Source organism: Crocodylus porosus, unplaced genomic scaffold (genome assembly GCF_001723895.1).
Source record: "Crocodylus porosus isolate Cpor-Errol unplaced genomic scaffold, CroPor_comp1, whole genome shotgun sequence".
Classification (NCBI taxonomy): Eukaryota; Metazoa; Chordata; order Crocodylia; family Crocodylidae; genus Crocodylus; species Crocodylus porosus.
In genome coordinates, this window is record NW_017728918.1 from 57,036,069 (window position 1) to 57,058,162 (window position 22,094).

The window sequence follows — 22,094 nt, forward strand, 5'->3', positions numbered from 1 at the left end:
TTTGCCATGAGACTTACCAAGTTCAGTCTATTAAACTTATCCAAAAGAAAGTGAAGGAGATGACTTAATCGTGGTTTGGAACTACCTGAATGGTATAAAGTTTCTGGAAGTAGTTGGCTCTTTAATTTAGCATATTTAACTAGGCATACAGCCTCATCATCTGTTGTCTGTCAGTGAGCCTATCTCCTTCAATAAAAGGCTTCTTTGGGGTAGGGAAGATAAAAGTACAAAGTGCTTTTGTGGCAACTTTGTCATGCTCCAGCCATGAGGCTGTGCATGTGCGGCCATACATGTTGCACTGAGTTCTGGTAGCACAACAAAATTCCACAGTACCCCTAGTGTGCCAAAAATAATGTCTGCCTAAGCCCTAAGTATATAATACAGGCATGTAGGAACAAAGCAGGAAGACAAAAGTACAATTTAAGATACAGATTGCAAGAGCAGCAAACAAAGCATTCTATAAATAGGTTTAAAGAAAGAAGAAAACAAAGGAGACTGTCAGTCCCTTACTGAATACGGAGAATGATGGATAAAGAAAGACAACTGTTTAATCATTTTTTTTTTTAAATGCAGTCTTCAGAAAAACGTTAAATATTAAACGGCAGGCAGAGTTTAGCAGCAAGCTTAGAATAGTGAAAGAACCAGTTAGTAATTGCCTGGGCCAGGGATGACCAAACTGTAGCATGGGTGCCACTGGTGGCATGGGCAGCCTCTGTTTGTGGCACATGGCAGATTGGTGAGGGGACAGCCAGTACAGTGTCAGATAGGGCAAAACTGGATAAGAAAGTTGACCAGCAGACTGGGGGGCTTAGTGGGGTGGGGGAGTACAAGGTAAGAACCAGAAAGCAGAGCAGCATATCAGGCAGTGGAAAGTGATTAGCACTCAGGGTGAGGGTTGGGTTAGTCTGCAGCATGCCAACCAAAAATTTGGCTCCCACTGGCCTAGGCAATTGGTACATTGTCAAAAAATGGGGTTGAATGATAATCATCTGAGAACACATAAGGAATTAGATAAAATAATTACAGAACCATTGGCTGTTATCTGTTAGAATTTGCGTAAGTTTGTAAGATCCCAGATGACTGGAAAAAGACAAGGAGGACATAGAGAATTAGAGATAAGCCAGTCTAACTTGAATCATACTGGAGCATATAATTAAAGAATCTTCTATGCCAGTAGAAGATAAGAAGGTAATAAAGAACAGTCCTCACAGATGTGTCAAGGGCAAGGCATACCTAACCCACCTGATTTTATTTCTGTGATGACAAGGTAGAGTTTATGGGAGAGGGAAAAGCAGTAGATAGGAAGTACTTCAACTTTAATAATACTTTTTAATACTGTCTCCTGTGAAATTGTCATATATAAACTAAGCAAATATGGCCTAGATGGGTCTATTTAGAGATAGATAGTCGTTAGTAGCTCAATGTCTTAACTGGGAAGAGGTATCAAGGGGAGTTCCCCAGGTGTCTGCCCCAGGTCCTGAACTGTTTAATAACTTCCTAAATGATTTTACAGGATGAATTGAGTGTCTGCTTATTAGATTTGCATAGGGGAATACCTAGCTGAATGGAGTAGCACACATTTTGGATGACAACATTAGAATTTAAAATAATCTTGATAAATTAGAGAAATGTTCTGAAATAAGATGAAATCTAATAAGGACAGGTGCTTAGGAGGGTACAATAAAATGCACTGATATATAATGAGGAACAACTGGTAGGCTGTAATACTGCAGAAAAGGATTTAGGGGATTAGTGGACCACAGGTTGAATGAGTCAACAATGTAACTGCTGCAAAACAAGCTAAGAGCACTTTTGTACAGGAATTGATTCTCCTATATTATTCAGCGCTGATGAGGCCTCAGTACTGTAATACTGTTCCCAGTTTTGAGCATCATACTTCAAAAGGGCATGGAATACTTGAAGAGTCAAAAGGAAACCAACACAAATTATTAAAGCTCCAGAAAATGTGTCCTGTGAGGAAAAGTTGAAGAACTAGAATTGTTTAGTCTAGAGAACAGAAGACTAAGAAGGGATTTAATGATGGTTTTTAAATTCAAACAGAGGTAGTTATAATGTGGATGGTGATCAAGTGTTCTATGTGTCCATAAGGGACAGGAGAAGAATTAATAGGCTTAAATTGTAGCAAGGACGATTTAGGTTAGATAAAAAAATTGGAACCAAAAAATGTTCCAACTGTCAGAGTGCCTAATCGCTGGAACAAATTACCTAAAGAGACGGTGGAATCTCTATCACTGGACATTCCTAAGGGCAGGGTTAGACATACATTCTTCTGGGATGGTTTAAACAGACATGTTCCTATTATGATCAGGCGTTAGACTAAACAAGTCCTTTCTAGCCCCTTTTTATGACTCTGTAATTTGGTTTTAAATCAAAATCTAGATGTTTTTCCAAAAGATATACCATCACTAAATCAGAGTGTATGAGCTTGATTCAAGAATTATTGTGTGAAACTCGGTGACCTGATATATAACCTCAAGTTAGGTCAGATAATCTGTGGTCCATCTTGAATTTAAAATCAATGAATCTGTGAAGCAATTAAATGGATAGTCTTTGATTTTGTGCTTAAATATTCCAGCACCGTATCAAAGGTTGATGGAAGGACTATCCTAGGCTAGAAAATAAAATAAAAAAGAACAGGAAACACAGGAAAGGCAGGGTACTTGGCATTTGATTGTATTTGGAGTATAGCTGCCTAGCAATGTTAACTATATGGAATGAAAAGTGTTATGTAAAGTTCTGGTGAGATTTACATTTATCATGCTGCTTGTTGGTATTAGAAAAAGTGTCCCAAAATATAGAAAAAATAATAAGAATAATATATAAAAATTCATTATAAAGTGTCAAGAAGGACGTGGAGAACCTGAAGAGGGTCCAGAGGAGGCCACTCATATGGTTGAGGGCCTCCATGGCCAGCCCTATGAGGAGAGGCTGAGGGACCTGAATTTCTTCAGTCTCTGCAAGAGGAGATGAGGGGGGATCTTGTGGCTTCCTGCAACCTTATCAGGGGCCACCAGCAGGGACTTGGGGAAAGTCTGTTCACCAGGGCCCCCCTTGGAGTCACCAGGAACAGTGGCCACAAGCTAAGGGAGGATAGGTTTAGGTTAGATATTAGGAAGAACTACTTCACGGTAAAGGTGGCCAGAGCCTGGAATAGGCTTCCCAGAGAGGTGGTGCTCTCACCTTCCCTGGAGATCTTCCAGAGGAGACTGGATAGGTACCTGGCTGGGGTCTTATGACCCCTTCCTGCCCATGGCAGGGGGTCGGACTAGATGATTTGTCTAGGTCCCTTCCAACTCATTGATTCTATGATTCTATGAACTTACTGATTTTCAAAAGTCTTGAAAGGTAAATGTGAAACTAAAAATATTTTAGTATATTAACAAGCTGATGCCATATCCTTAACAGAATCCTGTACTTGTGATGAGTTTTAAAATGACAAATAACACTTTAAGATAAAAGAGTTAAAAGCAAACTCTTTCTCTTTCTACTGTTTAGCTAAAGTGGAAATTTAGATATTTCCTTGTGTTAGGTAACTATTATCCAATGATCTTAAACTACACCTGGAATTCCTCAAGGTGGCTGCCATATCTTTAGCTGTCACATGAGACTCCAGCCTATTTGGGCTGAGACTCTTATGCTCTTTTGCTTTGTATATTGCACAGGACAGCATGTCCTCAGTCCTTTGTTGGGGTCATGTTGATACTGCCATGATATAAATAGTGAGGAAGAATTTTAAAAAATAAATCCTGAATCTATCTCTGAACAGACAATTCTAAACACACATGAAACTGTTACTTGAAGATTTCATTTATAAATGTAAGAAAAGTATATAAGTGGACAAATGCTTTGCTGATCGTTTTGAATCCTAAATACATCTTTGTACTCAGCTGAAGATGGCTTGGGAAGGCAGCTTTCTAACTGAGGGGTGCTGGCTAAGGTCTTTTTTAGTAGGCACCTTCTTTTACTCATGGTAGGCAGGTAGCTTAGAAGAAATTGAACCTAAGTGGCTTAAACTCAGTAGTTTAACTAGGAGTGGGCAAGTGGGGCACTAACCCAATGAGCAGGTAGAAGAATGATGTCTGCTGCCCAGGGCACAGAACTTGCTTGTGCCTAGGCTTCATAGAACTATCACCGAGTAGAGGTGAGATTTAGAGTGTAAAAAACTGAATTGGAATGACTTCTGAAATGTTTTAGATTTCTGAAACTATTCTCTATGCCAAGCGCCTTATTCAACCTTATTTTCCCCAGGCAACTCCCAGCATGTCCCCAAACTCCTTTCAATTTATTTGCCTCTATGCATATGTACACATTACATTTAAAGGTAATGCTTTTAATTAATCCTGGCTGCATGACATATCAGGATTGATAGTACCTAAATAATTAGCTTGACTTAAATCTTGGAATCCCTTAGAAGTGTTTTCCTTGAAAAGACTATCTCAGTTGTTTGCAGATATGGAATTGTACCCTCTAACTTCTTCTTGTTGCACTTTTACCAGTAGGTTATAGGTCTAGTACTAGAGAAAGTAAATCAACAACACTAACTGTGCCAGAACAGCAAAGGACAACACATCATCGTTCACGATCTGTATCTCCTCACCGTGGCGACGATCAGGGCAGGACCCGTTCACGTTTACCAAATGTGCCATTACAGAGGTAGGCGTCACAGCTGAGCAGCATTAGTTATTGAAAAGCTTTGTGGGTTGAAGTTTGTGTAACCAGTCCCTGGCACTTTCATTTTGATGAGCATTTTTTTTTTTTTTTTTTTACAGTAAATTATTTTAAATCTGTGTACCAAATTGCAGGGTGTAAGCACTTTGAAGGCTCAACCTTGTCGTCATTTCTCTCTGAAAAGCTATATCCTTCTTTCTTCTTTACTTGACATTTCCCTGCTGCTTGTCAATTTATTCACTGTATTATATATAACATTTAGAATGGAAGCTCTTCCAGGCAATAAATATATTTTGTGAACATACTTTGAGGTGCTGTCAAATAATAATAAACAATGTTATATGCTAGTAGAGGCCAACTGTCTTGGCAGGCATTCCACAAATTAGTCCCACACCCTCCCTGAATGGCACTCCAGCCCCTGCACCCTGCCTGATCTGTTGTTCTGCTTTCTGCTTCCTACCTTATACTCTCTACCAAATCTGCTGCTCTGCTTTGCTTCCTCGCCTGTACTCTCTGCCCCATCTTCTGGCTATCATACACTGTCATACACTGACAGGCTCCCAGACACTGGAGATCGTAGCTTCCATTTTCTTCAAGGCACAGGGGTGCATGAAATAGAGCTCTTGGTCCTGGCTGCCCCTCATGTGCAAACTGGACCCAGAGCCTTGTCAGGTGTGGGAATTCTCGGTCCAGGCTGCATGTGACCCCTGTGTCTGGGATCCCTCTCAGCAAAGGGATCTCCCATCTGTGGGAGCCTGCTTCCTGCCTGTGCTGGGGGAGCTCAGGTTTAGGCTCCTCCCACACCAGCAATAAGGCACTATTGGATCTAATTCACATCTCACAATTATACCTCCTGCCATGCACGTGTGGCATGGCAGAAGGTGTGATTATGTGGATCATACATTCGATACAATCTCTGCTTTACCTGCACGTGTAGAGGTGGCCTGTTAATGAACTGATTCTGCAAATAAAAAGCAATGTGAAGTTGCCAATATCTAAAAATTATATTCTAAAAAATACACTTTTTAATATGTTATGTCTTAGTGTTTTATCTAAAAAAGATTCTATCAAAGGATATTCCATAAACACGTATTTCAGAGAATGGTGATAGCATGTAGACGTTTAGAAAGCTAAGTATGATTTTTTTCTAGCAGATGAACACATAAAGAATAGGAGGATCTTGTTTCGCCTTTTTCTTCATGGTACTCAGATTTTTATATCTTCAGATATGATATGAACATTGGTATAACTTTACCCACTTAGTTTGTTCCTTTATATAAGGGAAGTAGAGGTGCCCTCTGAACTTATGGGTTTGTCATGGCTGCCATTTCAAAATAACAGATTACAATTCTTTATCGTCTGCATGTGGTAATACTAGAATCTTAAAGCCTGCATTACAACTTTACAGGAACAGCTGTAACACTACACATACACAACAGTACAGCTAGTAACACTACACATACACTTCGGTATTACTAGTATAAACAGAGCCCATACATTTTCATATGGTGTTAAAGAATCCCTAAACCCAATTTGATATATATACACAGATAAATAGTGATACTGGCAGTCACTGTAACACAGGTTCAGTGTTTTCTAGTGTAGACAAGTTGTGTATTGCATAAACCATATCTGAGACCATAGATTGGTAAAAGTGAGTTATTTCAGAACTGTTCCCAGGGTGATTTCCTTGGGAATGGCACCAGATTCTCCAGCCATCCCAAATGAGCTAATGGCAGAGTAGCCAGCTTTTACTGGCTTGGCCAGGTTTATGCCACATTTTTAAAATAACCAAACATTGGGAAATTCTTCAGTACCTTTTTAAAACAAATATGTGCTGTGGGAAAAAGAGCAATATCTGTCAGTGCAGCACACAAAAAACACAATCACTAAGAATCAGTGAATGATTCACCCCGATGGCACAGACAGCTGTAGCTTTAAACTTCCTTTCCCAGTGGCAGTTATTGCATCAAAGGTGGATGATCCACTCAAATAATCAGTGCTGTTTTCTCTGATGCACTCTAGTGGGAGTGTCATAATAGGAAGGGAATTTGTACATGGCAGACTACAAAGAGACTGCTTGAGATATCCCCTTCCATTGAAGTGCCGCATCCTTTAGGGACAATACTTAGTATCTGGACATTTCTACATCTCAACCCAGTCCTTGCCACAGGCTGGTTATAGGCTGCTTATAGATGTGCACGTTCACGTTCTAATTAGAATGCTCCCACGTTGCCTCACAGTCAAGTGTATTAAGCCCCTGCACATTTTAAACTGGCCGCAGGGGTGCTTTATCTAAATCTCATTGAATGAGCTTTAGATAAAGCATCCCACAGCCATTTTGAAAAGCTCCAGGGCTTAAGACACATGATGGAGAGTCATTTTAATTACAGTGGCTGCTTGGAACCTGCTGTAATTAAGATGCCCCTTCCCACTCCCCAAGCACATGGATAGGCAGCCATAAATATCTTCTCTTGGTGTCAGGAATTTCTTCCTCATGTACACAGCTTAAGATTTTGACTTAGAAAACCCAGATATGAATCTGTAAATCCATATACAGAACCATAATCTTAAAAATGATTTTCTTTTATTCTTTCAAACTAGTCTCTAAATATAGGAGCATAATATCTATTATCAGTGTGTGCACAACAAAAGAAGAATAGAATAGAATTCTAAAACAGGCAAAAAATAGCTACCATCCATGCTAAGTGAAGAAAATGTATCTACTTTTAGCATTTTAACAGTTTACTGATATATTTTCCTTTCATAAACTTGTACTGTATTGTACTATAACCTGCTAAGTAAGGGACAGAAAATTATCATATTCATACAACTTTATAAATATTTTTAGGAGTTTAGATGAAATTCATCAAATGAGAAGATCACGTTCTCCAACCAGACACCACGATGCCTCCCGAAGTCCAGTTGATCGCAGGTCCAGAGACATGGATAGTCAGTATTTGTCGGATCAAGAAAGGTACAGTTTTCAACTTAAACTTATGAGCAAATTTAGAAGCGCCTTTGTATTTTTGGATAGTGTTTGAATAAAGTGTAGATTTGTGTTAACGGGGAAAAGTAGAGTAATAATCACCGTGGTGAAGAACAATCATGATTTTGTGACTATATTAAACCAAGATGCACATTAAGAGAGAAGATGCTTTTATCAGTAGTGATTATTGGCTTAAAGAACGGCTCTTTTTTCAGGTACCTGTCCCTGTGTATATTCTGTTGTTGGTGTGCATGCACTGTATGTACCTAAGACTGGAGATTTTTTGCTAACAGTTCCAGCCTGATCTGTGCAAGTACTTACAGTGTCCTTTTTTACCATTCTATGGGCATAAAAGGTGGTGCAGGACCTGGTCCTACCTGGCACTTTTGTCAGACAGGAATGACAGTGCACTTCTGTAGTGCACTGGGCTAAGCAGCACTGCACTGAAAGCATAACCAACCTACTTTTTTCCATGTTGCATGTACCACATGCAAAAATATTGTGTAGAGGCTTTTTGGTGTGCAGTTTTTGCCATTCTCAGGTTCCCACGCTCATGCAGTGATTTTAAGAACCACTATGAAAGTGCCAGTATGTTCAAAAGAGGAGATTTATTGTTCCTTTCTACTCTGTCATCTGCTAAACTTTTCTGTGCCATTACCTGCTACACTTATATTTTGATAAGACCCTGAAGACCTCTGTACCCATGGTCATTTAATTAGCTGCCCTTTCTTATTATTCCACCTATATGGAGGGTGCTTTTCTTGGTTTTGAAGAACCTGAAAGACAAGAACAATGAACATATGGGTTCTGTAAACTACCAGATATGCAATCCAGTTCCAAACATTACTTGTTTTCAACCTGCTCCTGTTTCAGGCACCCTTGTTATGAAACGTTGCTCAAATCAAAGTAGGAGTGGCCTCTCATCTCCATTTTGATGTCAGAGAATCCCTATGTTGTAATTTGTAGGGGAAGGTTTTTACTCCAAGCAAGTCCTGGTCTCAAAGAAAAAATAGAAATGACAGGTTCATGCTGGATCTCAGGAAGTTAAACATTAGCCATCTGAGATTTACAATGGTTACTTTACAGGCCCTTCAGTATATCAGGGAAATTAGTTTCCAGCTCTCAATATGAAAATAACATTTTTCACATAGATATTCATGCAGCAAACATTTTTTTTTCAAATTTGTTTACCACAACTGGTACCAACAAAGAATGCCAGCCAGTCAGCCTTTCAGTAGTACCAAAAATATTTTCAAAGCACTTGACAGTCATTTCTGACACTTTTATATCATCAAGGCAACATAATGTTTCCCTACATATTAGAAAGTTGTCAGCCTTTTATTTTCATAGAACTGAAATGCTCAGATGGTTTCTTTTGCTAATGTACTGAGCTGATGCAGTTCACTCAAGCACACTTAAGGTAGATATTTGGCTGTGCTCTATTTTATGACCTCACTAAAACATTAACACATGAAAATAATCTAGCATGGTCAACTAGAGCAGGGGTTACCAATCCCCGGGCTGCGGCCCAGTGCTGAGCCACAGGAGGGCTGGCTGCTGGACCAGAAGTGACTGTGGATCGGCAAACCACGGACCAATAAACTGCAGACTGGAAGTGACTGGCATACTGTGGACCGGCAGCCAACCCTTTTTTACATTAAGTATAAAAAAGGTTTGGCTACCTGCCCATAGTATGCCAGTCACTGCTGGTTTGCAGTTTGCTGGTCTGCAGTCACTTTCCATCCACGGTTTGCTGGTCCACAACATAAAAAGGTTGAGAACCCCCAAACTAGAGCCAATAAAAGTTTCCATGGCTTCCTTTAAAAGCATTTCTGTCACTGATATTCAGGGCAGCAGAATGGGGATGATTCCATTCGTGCAGATAACTGCTTTGGAGATGTTGTGAAAAGACAGTACTGCAATGAGTTCTGGAATATGGCAACCACCTCTTATGAGTCATACACAGTGTAATACATCTAGGGACAGGCACTCAAAGAAGAAAAAAGAGTTACAAACAACATGAATGGAGTTCTTTGAGATATGTTACCCATGTGCATATTCCATTACTGGCTCTTCTCCATCTGCTTTAGATTCCTGCATGAAAATACTTGGGCTTAGTCTTCCCCTGCCACTTACACACTTTAGAAAGTGCATAAGAATAGATACAGTAAATAGGCAGTTCTAATAAAAAGATCTCATCTGAGGTACACTGGGCATGCATACCTTTTAATGGGGTGCACATAGAGTCAGCGCATTTCAAAGAACTCCAGTTGTGCATCGGTAGATACATTTTCTATTCTGTATGGATAAAGAAAACTATCTTTATAGGGTAGAATAAGAGAAAAGGAGGAAAGCATAAATCATGGAGTTATGAACTAATTATAAAAATATGCTTTTGTTCATTGCTGGATTCCAGTATGGACTGTCCATATTTGAGAGCAACTTATTGCTTGCTTGGAAAACATCATAATAAGAGCTTCTGCAGTCTTGAGGTTACTCCTAGTAAATGCAGGGCAATTCAGCCTGTATTAGTATGAAGGCATGAGTGACAGGAATAAAACAAAAAAAATTCTGGAATATATTGTCCAGTTTTGAAGCAACATGGTAAGTTAATAACAAATGGCTTTTGACACTCTTTAAATTCAGTTTTGTATATGATCTTGCCTTTTTTGTTTTTGAATGAAAAAGCTTTCATATAGACCTTAACAAGTTATAGCCAATGGTTTTAAATTTCCAAGTTGTTTTCCAACTGCAAAATTCATATAGGCAAGAAATATATACAGAATTGTATGAGCTGGATTATACCATTCATTTTGTTTCCTAGAGGTGAATTGAAATGCTTTTAAAGTATAATAATGAGACTTACAGTTAAGAATTACAGTATTTTCTACCATGTGCCTATAATTCAGTGTATTCTTTGTTGTCCAGTTGTCATCAAAAATAATTCAAAATATTTGTATTGAACATTTTCCATAGAAAGTATGGTGGAAAAGAAGAGACTTTAAAAGTGGGTCTTTCCACTAGATACTAATTTAGACAATAAACCATAAATAAAATTATCCCACGATCCAAACCAAAAATAATTTATGTAAATTATTTTTAATTATACTTGTATTTTCGGTCTTTCTGTTTGCATTGGGAGGGCTTGGTGGGAGGGCAGTAGGGCTTTAATTTTTCTGGAGTGAAAATAACTAGAGTAGATCTCAGACTACAGACCTATGATAGGACTGAAGTAATCAAAAGTTTTCGTTTTCTGCCTTCTGCTTTTAGAAGGTGGCTTTTGTGCAGGATAAATGTAACATCTCGTATAAATTTCTTATCCTGAATGGTTCCTGTACTCCTGGTTTCTACCAGAAGCATGTTCTTCAGAGATGCAGGTGCAAACATCTAATTTCTCCTCAGAACTATAAGCACCTTTAGGTCAGGAAGCACAATACAGCTCCCACTGGCTCCTTTTGTGCAGAGGTATCTAGTATAGAATCCCGCATACTTATTAGTGAATAATAGGAGTGTCTCTGGCTTGAGCCTGTTGTACTTGCTGCCAAAGATGAAGGCTTTTGAAATTAGCCTTTACTTGATGTTATCTTCTAATATGTTTTCATGACTCCCTTGTGTAAATCATATACCTGCTAGTATCAGTCTATATAACTCCTCGAGAAGGTATGGATGTTCCCATTGAATTTCCCACCATGCCTATGCAATAAACTCTAGTTATTGGTTGTATCTGATTGTTTTGTTAGAAGTTCACTAGTCCAGCTAAATCAATATTAAACATGCCTTCTGAATAACACCCTTTATATCTTTATTTAACCATCTTGGATATTGCTTTTAAAGTGTTATGAAGAGGACAATTGCAGACAATCCTTTGCAGTTTTAGAAAGCTACATAATATGGCCTTATAGTGAGATGCCTACTGAAAGAGTCATCTGAAAGACATTGTAACAGATTTCCCAATGACCTGATTGTTCTTTTCTTTTTAATGAAAAAATATGGAAGAAATTAGAGTTTGGAATCATCACCTTATTTTCACTGAGATTTTTTATTCAGCGGATTTGTTTCTAAATAAAATGTGGTAGTATCAGGATTTAATTGTTATCTGCTGTCTCCTTCAAAAATGTTTTTCTAGCGACATAGCCTTTTCTGTAAATGTTTCAAAATGTATGTACTATCAGTACTCTAAAGGCAGTCTACCTTTAGCTGCTTTTAAATTTGAGAAAACATAATGTTATTTCCTATTTACATTTTTATTTTATTTCACTATATGAAATGGCCATCTCCTGTAAATATTAAGCAAGGATCTTATGAGTATGGTTCTTATGGTTCTAGTCCTTCTAGTGTAACTGCTTGTTTCCAATAACTAAGCAGTAGATGGAACTGTTTGTTTATAGCAGTTTGACTGGTAATGAGTTTAACTCCTGTAAAAGAAGTGTAAGCTGTGAAGAAAGTATTTTGTATTTACTGGCAGTTCAGAAATCTGCACCAAAGAAAACAAAATTTTTTTAATCTGAAATAATAAATAATTCTATTATTTCCCTATTTTAATAAAAACAGTTCAGTTCACCTTTAAAATTTTTTGTTGCATCAAAATCAGGCCTGTAGCTCCAGACACAAAAATTAATCTTGCATGTGGATTACACAAAGAGTTTGAATTTCCCCAGTTTATAATATGACATAAATACTATTGTTGATAGACATTCCCAAGATTTTTGGACCAATCTACCACTGTCAACATTCAGAATTTCTCATGAGGCACATTTCTTATCCAATGTAAAATTGGGGGCAGGAAGGGGTGCATTCTGCAGACCAGATATGGACACTGATCATAGTTTGTGGAGCACAGTTTGGGAATCACTGACATGTCAGTTTCTATAGTGAAACTTGTCGTTTCATGACAGTATGAAGCATGAAAAAAATTGAACATTTTACTACTTTGCATAATTTTAAAATCTTTTTTATCTCTGTTACATGGTACTTCATATGATTTGTTGATTCTTTTTAAATGCCACATCTTCATGAAATTTAGCCTTACTTTGGATTTATAATAGTAAAGGACTTTTGGGACCTGTCTTTGTGACTTGTGTTGTAGAGTATACACTATCGAGAATAAGCTAGGAGACATGCTTTTATTACAGGTATGTTTGCCAGAATCAGAAATGTGTAATAATTTACAGTGGCTATTTTGTTAGCTGTTACGCATGGCATTTGTAACATACAATTGTTTGCAATAATGGAATAGATGTCCAAACTATAAGACAAAAATGGTTAGAAAGGAAGGTATTTTTTTCAAGTAGCTAAAATGTATTATAGAGGTGCACTGATTATTAACCAGTCATATCGGTTGATACTGATCCGATAACCAATTTACAGGAATGTGGCTGGGCAGTGTGGAGAGCAGCTCCCTACAGGTAAGTCTGTGGAGGGGAAGAGGCATGAGGGAGGGAAGGGGTGTGGGGGGGAAAGATCGAGGCCTCCGTAGTGAGGGGAGGGAGTGTTGCAGGGTCAGGACTGGGGCTGGGGGCACTGCCCAGCCAGGGTGCTGAATGGGACCTGGGGCTGAGGCAGGGATTGGGATGGAGCCGAGGGCAGTTCTCCAGGAGATCAGTGTCCCAGCACTTAAAAAATGGTAGCAAAGGTGCTTGAACTAAAGTTCACTGAATGAGCTTTAAGTTCAAGTGCTGCCGCCATCATTTTTAAGTACAAGGATGCTTTTAACTGGAGCACAGCTTAGCAAGGCGAGGCCAGATGCGGGCTACTTGCTGCAGGCTTTGGGCTCTCTGCTGTGCTGCCTTTGCCCCAGGAGCCCTGCACCAGCTGTGCACCCGTTGCCCTTCCAGCAGTCGGGGGCACAACTCACCACCCCCAATACTGCTTGATGGGTAGGGAGTGAGTAACCAGTACGAAGCTTGTGGGGCAAAGGCAGCAGGGCAGAGAGTCTCGAGCCCACAGCGAGCAGCTCACATCCACCCCATGCACAAATCTGGGGGGGCTCATGCTCCACCATGCCTCCTCCAGAAGGTGCACACAGTGGGGGGGGGGCACCACCCCTGAACCCGATACTCCCTGGGTGAGTCATCTGCAGCTCCATCCTGCTCCATGCCCCAGCTCTGGGTCCCATTCACTGCCCTGGATGGGTACCCATGCCCCTGGCCCACTCCATCCCTCATTGTGGGGGCCTCAATCTGCCCCCCACGTCCCTTCCCTCCCCCACACCTCTTCCCTTCCACAGACTTGCATGCAAGGACCTTTTCTCCATGCTGCCCAGCTCTATTCCTAGTAACATGCATGTGTGTGGCCACACACATGCATGTGGCATCCGGGGGCCCCGGCGGCATAATTAATTATATTTATCTCTGAACATTATTGGCTACACCAACCAAAAAAAGCTGATGGCTGATAATGTAAATTTCCCTTTTATCAGTGCCAATCTGATATGCAACCGATATATTGGTGCACCTCTAATGCATTTTTTTGGAGGACATATTATGAACAAGCTTTTAATCAAAACCAGCATGAGAACAAATGTCGAAGTGAACAGGTTTCTTTTCCCCCAAAAGAATGAGGAGCTCCTTGTTTCACTGGATATAGCAAAGCATGAAAATAAATTAGTTTTCCCTCTTTTCCCTCTACATACATTGTACTATGTTCAAAAAATGAGTGTTGTGACATTCCCTTTTCATAAATATATTTTAATGTTTTAATAAATATTAGCTAGAAAAAACAGTAATTTGCTATTACAATAAATGTCAGATGATAAAGGATCCTGGCAATCTTTTACCATTGAAAGCCCTTAAGTTTCATATATTTTCCTTTTAAAAAAGAATTAGCTTTCACAGATACTCTCTTGCTCACATTTTTGAGAAATTCTGTAATTTGCCTTGGTTTGAACACTATTGAGCTAACAATATCAGTGCCAGTTTCTGGTTTCCTTTTTATGTTTTCATTTGCATATCATTGGCATAACTCATATCACCTAATGCTTCATATATATATCTGTTTCACTCACCATCCATCCTGTCTGTGCAGTGAGCTTCTTATGCTGCCCAGAGCAAAACGAGGAAGAAGTGCAGAGTGCCTACATACCACCAGGTAAATACAGGAATTTGATAATGAGCACATATGTTCAATATCTATGTACTTTAAAGCACATTTGTTTCCTTCAGTTGTATTCATGTTCCAGTAGGTAAAAGATAATATTTCCAGACATGGAAATGGTTTAATCTGTTGATCATATATCCACTTTTTAAAACCTGACCAAGATTTGGACACATTAAATTTGGTCACTAGAATCAAAGCAGCTGAAAGTCTTAAAGTGTCTACAGTTACCCCTGTATTTAAATAACCCAAACAATTTAGCAGCATATAGTTATGTGCTGGATTACCTGTCTAGTCATAAAAGACCTGATCTTCCAATGTATGGCAGACTTATTGTTATCCTTTTTTTGTTATTTTTTGTGTGTTTTTAATTTTTTTCTGTTATTATTACTTATATTAACATTAGTTTGGGTGTTTTTCAACAAATTTGAAAATAATTTCTCAGAGCATATGACTAAATGAATGAGGATAACACAATATTACTTCACTTGGCAAGTCTTAACAACTGCCAACCTTACGGTTTGAATGTTGATTTGGAATCTGAGCATAGTTGTGGCAAGGCCCAGAGTGCTTTTTTTGTTGTATTTTTTTGTGGGTTTTGTGGGGGGGTTTTTTAAAGTGCCGGGACTAGTTTGGGGCCAGGCAAGGTAGCCATGGGGGCTTCTTTCTCCTGCAGCTTCCCCTGCCCAGGGAGAGGCAGGCACAAGTGGAGGAGCCACGGGAGAACCTGCACCCGCTTGGCTGTGCCTGCCTCTTTCCAGCCAATACGAATCTCTCTGAATCAGCGCCAAATCTTCTGAAGCTGATTCAGCTGAATCAATTCAGGACAGTGATCCAAATCTCTGAATTGAATCACTGTCCTCTGAATTGGCTGAATCCAAATTGAATACTTCCCCATTTGCACAGGCCTAGTTAAAATACTTTTACAGTCTGTTTTACTTGCTTTCTACTGTCCCTGGGATAAGAAATATTTGTGGCCACAGTGACCAACTGGGTCTTAAATATTTAAGTTAAATCACACACACGCGCGCACGCAAAGAACCACTTTCAGAGGACCTTCACTGGTTTCACACAAATAAGTAATAGCGCGTACATCTACACGAGATGCTACAGCAGAGTGACAATGCTCATTGCTATAGCACCGTAGCATCACCAGGCATGACTTGTGACTGCAACGCTACTGCTCAGTAGCATCTAAAAATAAGCATGTGGTGATGGGCCTGCACAGTAACACTGGTTACTGCGCAGTCATTTAGTACTTGTTTAAGCATTTGTGTCGACGCGGCCAGTGGAAACTAAAGGTGGGCAACATTTTTTCATTTTTCTGCTAATGTGGCTAGAAGGTGGATCCAGATATAAGGTCTGCAGCTTGGGCCCATCTTTAACAACACCCCCAAATAAAGAGCTTCAGATAACGTAGATTTCATATCGGAACCATCCCTAGATTGGCAAGAGTGAAATTTTGGCAAAATGTTGTAAAAGAAAGGTAGCCCAGCCTCCTAGACTGATCTCAGATTGTATTCCACATGCATATAAGAATCTGCAAAGCATTGAATGAGATAAATGTATAGTAGGAAAGGTGTAATGGTGCTTTATTTCTGTATTTCTATCTCAAAATAAATTGGCTAATTCAAATCTTTAATCCACGTCAAAATAAATTAGTTTTTGGTCATCAAAAAAAAATCTCTTGCAAATCTCCCCTGTGATTTTGGGAGTTGTGAGACCTTTTCAGTTTGCGTTTTATTTTTATAAGAAATTCCAGCCAATTAAGCATGACAACTTTTACACTTCCTTCTATGGTGACTTTAATAAGAGTTATAATTATTTTATATAAGCAGCTTTTTCAGTTAAAAACAAACAATCTTTTCCAGTTAGTACAGGTAAAAGAATTAAAGAAACTTCTGTGAACTTTTCTATAAAAAATAAGTCATTATTAAGAATTGTTGTCAGCATTCTATTTAGATTTATTTTGGAAATTAATTTTGGGGGAAAAATAATCCTAAACATGACTTAATCCAGTGCAACTCCTCCGATCCCTTTCTTTTCCCTTAATACTTTTATGCCCAGGAGGAACTCCTGTGTTTCCCACATTTCGCTGTTAACTAATTCATCTGCAGGAGTTTTAATAAGAGGGTCTAATAAGAGAGAATTGAAGGGGAAAAATTAAGTCATGTTACACAACATAAAACTTAGTAAGTGTTAATTAATTAACACTTAATAACAACCTTAGCATCAGTGCAGCTATTTAATTAAAAATCCATTGAGTGTAACTTATTAGGCCTCTGGCAGACTTCGCAGGCAAGGCATATTTAACCAGTTAATTACATCTGGCTACATGTTCAAGCAATTAATGGTGTACTAAAATGGGGAATAACCTACCAAATTTTTACACAAGATATGCACATGTGTGTGGCAAGGCAGAAGGGGCAGTTGTTGGGATCAGGGATTTAGTCCTGCGACTAAGAAAGTTCTCGTTCTTAGCCCCTTTCCTGACATGTAAATTTCTTCTGAACTGGTCCAATGCTTTCATTTCCTTCTTCTAACCTGTCTTCTTTGAGCTCCCTCTTCTGCAGCTCTTCCTTTCTGTCTGATTCTATCTTTGTTGCTTTCCCTTCACAAGGTATCATGGTCTGTAAAAATGGCTGAGTTACAGATTTTAAAATTCTTACTTCATTAAAAAATCTAACATAATTTGATGGATTTTGCCTGACCCCTTGCGTCAGTCTAACAATATTACCACATGCTTTGGCAGGTTCATAGTCTGCTGAAAAAATTGCAATTGAAAACAATTTAGAGAGCTGTTATGTCAGAAATGGAATGCACTGAATTAGGATCTTACTTCACTTGCCTTCACTATGTCGTGGTCTAGTTTTTGTAATTAATTCCTCACTGTCTTATTGAGTACATTACACACTCATTTAAAATATTGATACTGTAAAAACAGAATGGGGCTTTTAAAAGTGTATTTGATTTGTATTTTCGTTTAAGAGCTCCATGCTATGCAGTAATATAATGGAGCTCTTTGGAAATGTTACAACAGATATCAATTTAACTGCTTTTTGTTTCTTGATAAATATATGTGGTTGAGAGTCCACCTAAGTCCAAACAGCTATTGGACTAGCATGGATAAGGCTAACTAGGGAGTGATAGGCTACCACAGCCCCAGCCTGGATGACTGATTAGGTACTTATTTAGAGATAGATCAACTGAAGTGTAATTTCTGAGACAAGTTCAGACTGGGGCTGAAAGTCATGCTTCTTGAACCATAGCAAGATGCCGTAATTTGACAGAAAACCTCAAAATCTACTTGTAAAATCCAATTAAAGTGCTACCAATGTGCCCCAATGTCACTTCAAAGTAAGATGGTCCAAGCTGCAGAATCAGGATCCAGAATTGGAAACCCACAAATTATGAGGTGTTCAGATCCAAAGATATGATTCACCTTAACATAACTTAACCTTAACAAGGGACAGCCTTATAATGTGTATCCGACAGTAAATCTCAGTTGGAGTTGAGATGCTATTAGGAAGGACTGTATCTGCAGCTAGGAAGGACTGCAAGGATGTCTGTTTCCCTTTCAACTTTGTCAAAGCCCTGCCTCTGTGAATTGTATAGATGTTAATTAGAATTTGGGTGTTAATCCAAGTTAGCTACACTTTTGTGGGCCATATTGTAAGTTAAATAGTCATCCTCTGTCTATACATTTTCCCTGTAACTTCATTTGGCTGGGATGCTTTACTCTCCAAGTTCTAGATGAGATTATAATACAAAAAGCTGTCAGGTATTACCAATAAATTCTCTATTATGCTGATTAATAAAGGTGTTATTATACTTTTAAATTAAATTAACTCACCATTATTGGTATTGTTTCAATTAACAAGTGTCCCTGAATCTAGTATCCAGAACCTCTAAAGGACTTTAATAAGTTGGAATTTTTAATACTAATACAACTCAAAATTGAGAAGTTTTTTTAGTAAGTTTTTTATTCATTGTATATTTAAATAGTAGAGATAATTACACTATAAAATGTAAATTAAAGTAAAACAGGTTCTCACAGGAAAATAGTAAGTTAAATACAAACTGAACACTTTACAACACAGACATTTTTGAGAAGTCAATATAAAAGCTGTACAGTATTTTAATTTGGGGAGCATTTCTGACCTATTATGATTCTGTAAGTTAACTAAATTGGGATGAAAAAAGATAGAATCCTGAAGTTACATGTATTGATCACTACAGTTTAACTTGGGAGGGTGAGCAGGGAAGGAGGGGAGATACCCTGAAAAACCTGTGCTTCATAGGTATTCAATCTTGCTATAATATTATGCATTATACTTAATTTAAATTCTAGTCAACATTGTTTATCTTCGCTTTATTTTTGTTTCTGGCATGTTCCCCCTGCCCCTATTCTGCCACATTCAAGAAATTCTGTTAGGCACTATAAAACACTACCACCCAGGATGCCTTTACTAGAGAATGGTACTCATTGGAATATTTACAGGTAAGAAGTATTTTAGAGTCCCCTTTAAGTAGTCACTCAAATTATTAAAAAAGAAAATAATTTTTAAAATGAATTAGTGATACTGTCCGTATAACTTAAGTAATTGAGCTAAAACATATACTCTTAAAAATAATGTTGATAGTTATCTAAATTAACCTGTACATAAGTAATGTATAGTCTTTGTGTTAGTGAAGTCCTTCTATCCTGAAGCTCTACTTAAAAGATCAATTTTGGGGTTGTGTAGGATTACAGTTTTGTTCTCTTTCACCCTCATTTCTGGTTTTGTGGTTGTGTGTCGTTCTGATTATGTGTGAACTTTATTTTTATTTTATTTAATTTTAAATAATTTGAATTTATAAAGCTCAACTCTGCCTGCATATGCTAAGACCAAATCGGTGATTAGACAGGATATTTCTCTCCTTCGTGATTGCCTTAACTCACGAATACTGAAATTTACAGATGACTCATTGATTAGGTAAGAAACTGAGTAGAAACACCCCTTCTTGTTAAGTATGTAATGTGGCTTTCCAGGTCGATGTCATTATAAATTGCTTTCACCTAAGATGTGCTGTATCCCATCCTTTTGTGTTGGTGTGGATTTATTCCTAGTAATAAAAGCTGGATGTATTATTTTAGTACTTCCTGTTCCACTCTCTCATAAGTAGGTATTGTTTAGTCTCATTTTATGGTCTTAACTACTTCAGATTCTTATGCAAATAATTTCAAGCATAATCTTTTGTTTCTTTTATTTTAACAAATCTTCACACTGTCATCCAGTTGGCTCTTTTACATCTTTATTAATTAAATCATTGTGATTCTACATTTTGTGTAAAAATAACATTATTTTATGATTTAATATCTAACATTGTATTCCTTTCTTTGTTTTCTTTTTCTTTCTCTTCTACCATTGGATGCAATGCACTGGCACTAGTGAACTACAGCCCTCCCTTGACAGGGCTAGGAGTGCTAGTACCAACTGCTTGAGACCAGACACTAGTTTGCATTCACCAGAACGAGAAAGGTATAAAATAAAGACTTATGAATTTTTTGTCATCTGTGCTGGTGATCTTTATCCATTTTGTTTTCCTCCATATGAGCCTTTTACATGTTTGTACAATCATGTCTGCTTTGGTATTTGAAGACATGTTTGACCCTGTACTCATAGATGTCATGCAAATTGTGTGATGTGGTTTATAACCGCTTCTGGTTTTTTTTCCCTTTTTTAGTTCAAGTTGATGTCATTGTTTTAAAAAGTCCTCAGTATGCTGATAATAGCATTGCAGTGTTATGTGAAGTACTTCAAACAAGCACCACAATATTGTTAATTCCCATTATCATCTGCTAAATTTTATTACGTTTATTTCTTACTCACTCTGCAGACCACAAATGAGATGGTGACATATTTTGCAAATTATATGAATTAAGAGATAAATCCTGACATTGAACTCTCATTTTTCAAATCTGAATTTTAATTTATTTAACAATATAAACATAAATATATATTAATTTTCACAAGCCAACCAATGACTCAACCGAGCCTTATCATTTTCTAAATTTAATCTGCTACATCAGTTGTTGAGTTTGCATAAATTACAAGGCAAAGCAATCTAATAATTTTTTCACAATATGATACTATATATAGGTTTCTATAAGCTATAAGAAGACATCTGAGAAATTTAAATTAAATATAGTTGCATTTGCTGTGATGAACGGAAACAATTATAGGTGCCTTCTGAACTTCAGCTTTGGAGCTAGTTTCATAAAAAATCAGAGGTGAACCAAATACTATTGATGCATTTTGTAATTTGATGTGATTATGTCTTCATAGGGTTTTTTTTAATATTTGTAGTTTGTTTGGTTATAAATCTTGCAATTTTAGTGTGAAATCCTAGCCCTATTGAAGTTAATGACAAAACAGCCATTAGCTTTAGTAGAACCAAGATGTCATCCAGCAGGCACATAATTAATATGCAGAATAGTAATATGAAGTTGCTCCTCAGTCAGCCTACAAAATACGGTTGTTAAAACAAACGATGCATTCAGCATTTCCCTTCTAAAGTGACTGTGATTTTTTGCTAATTTGTCTTTGAGAGCTTATTTGGTTTTGCTCTTAAAAAAGCAGAATTGTATTCTTAGATTCTATATCCTACCAAAAATTAACATAAATCACTGTGCCTTCAGTAGAACACAGTCAGCTTTTACTATTTGTAGGTCTGCTCCGGGATGATAATTTCTACCACAGATATGCTTATTAAAGGAAGTTATACAGGCATAACTGTTGATCTGTATTAGGGGTGCACTTTGCAAATTTTTTGGGCCATTACAGATGGCCAGTTTTTAAGGAGCCATATCGACCGATACCAACCTGGTTCTGATATGCAGCCGGACAGCTTGGAGAGCAGCATTGGGGTGGTAAGTCTAGTATGGGGGAAGGGGCATGGGGGGGCCAGATTGAGGCCCCTGTGCTGAGGGAGGGTGTGGAGCTGGGGCAGGCATTGCCCAGCCAGAGTGGGAGCTGCAAGTGGTTTGTCTGGGTGGTGCAGGGGGGGAAGAGGTGGCTCCTACTGCTGTGTGCACCCCAGCAGGGCATGAGTCCCCGGATCTGCATGTGGGGCAGGGCAGGTTGTTGCTGTGGGCTCAGCCCAGGGGCTGCATTGGGCTCTTTCCAGCAGGGGACTGGGTTAGGGCACTCAGGACAGGCAGCAGTGGTACTGGGAGGGGGATGAGGGGGCTGCAACAACCCCAAAATTCACCATAGCTCCCTGTAACTCTCATCCAGTGCTGCCACCCCAAGCACAGCCCAGCCCAGCCCAGACCCCCACC

General features: G+C 38.4%; 1 protein-coding gene across 12 annotated transcripts in view; it reads left to right on the forward strand.

Annotated features, from left to right (window-relative positions):
• RIMS1 (regulating synaptic membrane exocytosis 1) overlaps positions 1-22,094 on the forward strand; it is a 344,875-nt gene that overhangs the window by 144,768 nt on the left and 178,013 nt on the right. For 7 of the 12 annotated variants that reach the window (XM_019537620.1, XM_019537622.1, XM_019537623.1 and 4 more), the window contains exons 14-17: positions 4,518-4,674; positions 7,541-7,666; positions 14,702-14,764; positions 20,203-20,292. In XM_019537620.1, the coding sequence (XP_019393165.1) occupies positions 4,518-4,674; positions 7,541-7,666; positions 14,702-14,764; positions 20,203-20,292 (436 nt within the window). Of the gene's footprint in view, positions 1-4,517; positions 4,675-7,540; positions 7,667-14,701; positions 14,765-19,193; positions 19,272-19,632; positions 19,747-20,202; positions 20,293-22,094 lie in introns of all 12 variants that reach the window. The other 5 variants (XM_019537624.1, XM_019537618.1, XM_019537619.1 and 2 more) reach the window with 5 other exon arrangements.